Below are 4,337 nucleotides of genomic sequence, written 5' to 3' on the forward strand. Positions count from 1 at the left end.
TTTTTTTTTTTTTTTTTTTTTTCATTTGGAATTAATGAAGTATGATACATTGTATATTTGTATCCTACATTTGTAGAAGACAATTCTAGTGATTTTATTTACAAAATTTGAGTTCAATATTAGACCCCTTAAAGTATCAAATTGACCCCCCAATGCCTTTTTTTTTTTAAAAAAAAAAAGAAAAATTCAATTGATCACCAATACCTAAAACAAGTAATAGACCTAGTGTCAACTATAGATCAATGAGACAATGATGCCAGCTAGATGACAATGCATGGTAACATAGGCTTTGGTCGTGATAGTACCCTTGGTAGATGAGGCCTCTAATGATGGCTTAGCAGGCAAACAACAATCGCACGACAAGAGTGCACATATTATTAACCAGTTAATACAAACCCATGTCCAAGTCCTAATCATTTGAATAAGAGGAAGACAGGATGTAGTATCCAACAAAAATGTGAATATCAACCTTTAAAGATTTGAATTACGAGATATACATGGCAAATTCATTATCAACTAAACATCATCCACAAAATCTGATTGGTAACACAAAACAGATATGCAACAGGGTTAACTACATTGCTTGACAATACACACTAACCAAGACCTGCTGTTGAATCTTTCCTAGGTGAATCGGCCTTAATCCGAGGCGGCCGCACTATACGATCAATGAGTCCATATTCAAGAGCCTCCTGAGCATTAAATCGCTTCACCCGACTTAAATCTTGGTGAACCTGCACAGGGCAAGCAACACGCTTTTCAGGAAGATAGCAGAAATCATACAGCAGGATGTGCACTCGGTCATTGTTGATGTCTTTCACACATGTAAAAAAAGGTAAAAAGAAGAAATTGATGTACCTTTTCTACTGGTTGACCTGTGTTTTTAGCCAACTCACTGTAGAGATAATCTCTGACCCGAAGAAGTTCATCAGCTTCATTACGGATGTCATCAGCCTGCAAAACGACAAATGTAAGCAGCAAAAAGGTACAGAGATATACCACTTGTCCCTGGGAAAGAACACCTCAAAAAATAAATATGATGCAGGTATACCTGGCCACGAGCAGTTCCAGCAGGAGATTGCAGTGCAATTCTTGAAAGAGGCATTGCAAAACGTTGACCCTGAATTAATTTTAGAGATAGTTACAAATCACTAGATCATGTTTGAGCAACAAAAAATGATAGTATATCGCATATACATAGGAATACAAGGACTTCTGAGATACTGTGAGGTCTTCAGAAGAATCAGAACAGCTGCAAGATCAGTTCTTATAAATCATGAATTTTCTGAGTTGGCAAATAAAATTAAAAGAAGATGCATGAACATTAAAATATTCTGAATTTCAGATGGAAGAAAAAAAAGAGAAACCGAAATGAACCATTGCCATTACATTAGATGATCTTGTATCATGATAAAAATAAAAGGGTACAATTGTCTAAACAGGAGGAACAAAATATTATTACCTTCTCTCCAGCTGTTAGGAGAAATCCTGCAAGATTATAGGCATAACCAACACAGTGTGTGCCAATAGGACTTTTTAAGCTCGCGATTGTATCATAAATTGCCAAGCTTGGTGTTAGCTGCAACAAGTAATACACCCACCGAACTCAAAATGAGTGAGACATCAATCCCAACAACTATATATTCAAACAACCAGTTCTATATATTTGGCAAGAATAAAACTCACATCCCCACCAGGACCATTGATGTACATATAAAGTCTCTTGCCATCATCAATACTGTCCAGATACAACATGGTTGCCAGTATTTGGTTGCTGAATTCTTCATCTATGTGTTGCCCAATGAATATGACACGCTCACGGTACTGTGAATAAAAGGATACAGGTAAATAAAAGAGAACTGGAAATATTATTATTTATAAGTTATAACAAAAGCTTTTATTTCCCCTTTACTACCTGGGAAACCTATGGTAAAATCTCATTTATACATATGATTAGTACAGATTTGTGATGGATATATTTACTCTCTCTGTCTCCAAATAACCATTTCACCCAAAATCTTGTCTGGAGTCCAGTTTCAACTTTATTTGTTATTGAATTACCTAGTTATAAACCAAACCCCACTATCTTCTTTTTTACCACTTTTGATCAATCAAACCCAGCTATCTCAATTTTTATTCACCCCTAAAAATGTGTGCAAAAGACTTACATTACTAGATTGGTGATGCAAATTCTATCAGCTCAAATGATGAAAGATAAACTAGAAAAGCCAAGAAATATCGGACCTTAAGTAACAAAACTTGTGAATGGTAAAATGATGAGATGCAAGTCATGCAACACACATAACACAACACAAATTATTCTTCCTAAATTCTTTAGAAACCCTTAAGTTGTAGGAATAAAGTGAAGTTCTGAAGACATACAAGGGCATTCCATAAATCCACCCATTGCCAACTTCCCTCGCCAGGGGTTCTATAAGGTACTCTGGGCGTTCCAATAGGCATCATATTTACCCTTCCTCGTGTTGGTTTAGTATTAGACCTGAAACAAAAATATAGATATGTCTCAGGACTCTCATTTTATAAACAAAGGATATAAACACACAACTCTTCATGGGATTACTATAATAATGACACAAATAAGATAGCACAATATCAATCTAATCGTCATGGGAGATAAGCAAGCAATAAACTTTTGCAATACTTTTAATCCATCTATGATAAATTGATAATGATAACATGTAGTTCGTACAAGTTTCTTTTTGTCCTTTAATAAAAGTCACACTTCACTACAATATCTTGTCCCTATTTACTGAATTTCACTACAAGAATTTGTTCTTGTTTAAACTCTCAAATCTCTTCTATTTGTATATGTTTATCCACCTTTAATCAACCAAACCCCTTTTTTCTTCTTGTTTCTTCCCCTTCAACCAACTAAGCCTACAATCTTATTTTCTATACACCTCTTCTAAATATGCTCACATTGAGCTAATGTTGTTTATATTTAGAAGTTGAGTGAGTATTTCACATATATGGATTACTACATTGAACGAATGAGGTTTAGATTTAGACCCGGGCGAGTATTTAACATATATCATACTCCAAAGTCTTGCCATTTTGGATGTAAGAGCTTGAGCTTATAAAGTACATCCAAAGTCTGAACAACATTAATATGTACGCTGGGAATTGCTACACCGCATTTATTTGTACACATCAAACAGAAGCGAATTTCGCACAAAACATCACAATGTGATCCTCATTAAAACAGTCCAATCTATAGTACTCTAACAATTGCATTTGTAATGTCATCACTATCCCAAAAGCATAAATTAGCAATAATATCGATTGGTGATACATATAGAATAAATTTACGCTATCTTTCCAATTGGGTACATCATATTTGCAAAATTGGTTAAATTAATTAGCTAAATTATCGAGAAAAAAGCAAAAAGAAAAGGGAAATTACGTGTAATGTAGACTCTTATGAACTTTGTCATAGAAATCAACCGTCAAATTAGGTCTGGCACTTCCAAAAAGACCTAAAACACAAATTAACACATTAATTCATCAATTACAAACAAAAATAAAGATTTTCACAGAAATTCAATCAATTGATATATGCTGAAATTCGGAGGATTTACTTGAAGATTGAGGCTTTAATCCAACAAAAACTCTGGTTGCGCAACTATAATTGCAAAAATTGAAGACTATCAGTAAATAAATAAATGAAATTGAAACAAAAATTGAAAAGGGAGGAGAGAGAAAGAAGAGACCTAAGAGGATGGGGAGAGACGGAAGCTCTAGCATGAAGGCAGGACGTAGAACCAGTGGATTGAAGAGATACTGCCATTGATACCGAATTGAAGAACAGATATTGGTGGAGAGAGAAAATGAAAATGAGAGAGCATAAAAGTGTGAAGATATTCAGGATTTCATTTTTATGTTGGGCTATAACGCTTCATAAGAATCATAACCCAAATATTGCAAATTTTTTTAATAAAGCAAAGCAAATTTTTTTTGGAACAGGGTTCATGTGGAAATACAAAGCTTGGTTCGTGGAGGCGGATGTACAATCTGCATGGTGCATCCGCTCCAAAATATAAAAAAGCGGAATGAACATGTAGTTATATACTAATGTGCATGGGCATATAAAAGATTATAGTGTTCATTTATAATTTACATGGACATATACATAAAAAAAAACATAGTCTTTATTTATAATGTACATCAGATTTTTGTGCATATATATATTTTTGAAAGAAATTTTGTATAATGAAATAGATAAAAAGTACTATAATTATTTTTTGGAAAATTTGACATTTGCTACTGTTTTGGGTGCTTTTGTCCCTTGGGAGAGTTACAACTCGAAGACTGGTCCG

General features: G+C 34.1%; 1 protein-coding gene across 1 annotated transcript; it reads right to left on the reverse strand.

Annotated features, from left to right (window-relative positions):
• Positions 1-443: 443 nt before the first annotated feature.
• On the reverse strand, positions 444-3,904 carry LOC145597986 (ATP-dependent Clp protease proteolytic subunit-related protein 2, chloroplastic-like). Its single transcript, XM_081654268.1, has 9 exons — positions 3,732-3,904; positions 3,600-3,643; positions 3,425-3,497; positions 2,383-2,500; positions 1,687-1,824; positions 1,463-1,579; positions 1,052-1,120; positions 859-954; positions 444-734 (listed from the first exon to the last, which is right to left on the reverse strand). Exons 1-9 carry the CDS (start codon positions 3,806-3,808, stop codon positions 597-599), a joined length of 870 nt encoding a protein of 289 aa, XP_081510394.1. The 5' UTR covers positions 3,809-3,904; the 3' UTR covers positions 444-596.
• Positions 3,905-4,337: the final 433 nt, after the last annotated feature.

This window comes from Chenopodium album, chromosome 20 (genome assembly GCF_948465745.1).
Source record: "Chenopodium album chromosome 20, dcCheAlbu1.1, whole genome shotgun sequence".
Classification (NCBI taxonomy): domain Eukaryota; kingdom Viridiplantae; phylum Streptophyta; class Magnoliopsida; order Caryophyllales; family Amaranthaceae; genus Chenopodium; species Chenopodium album.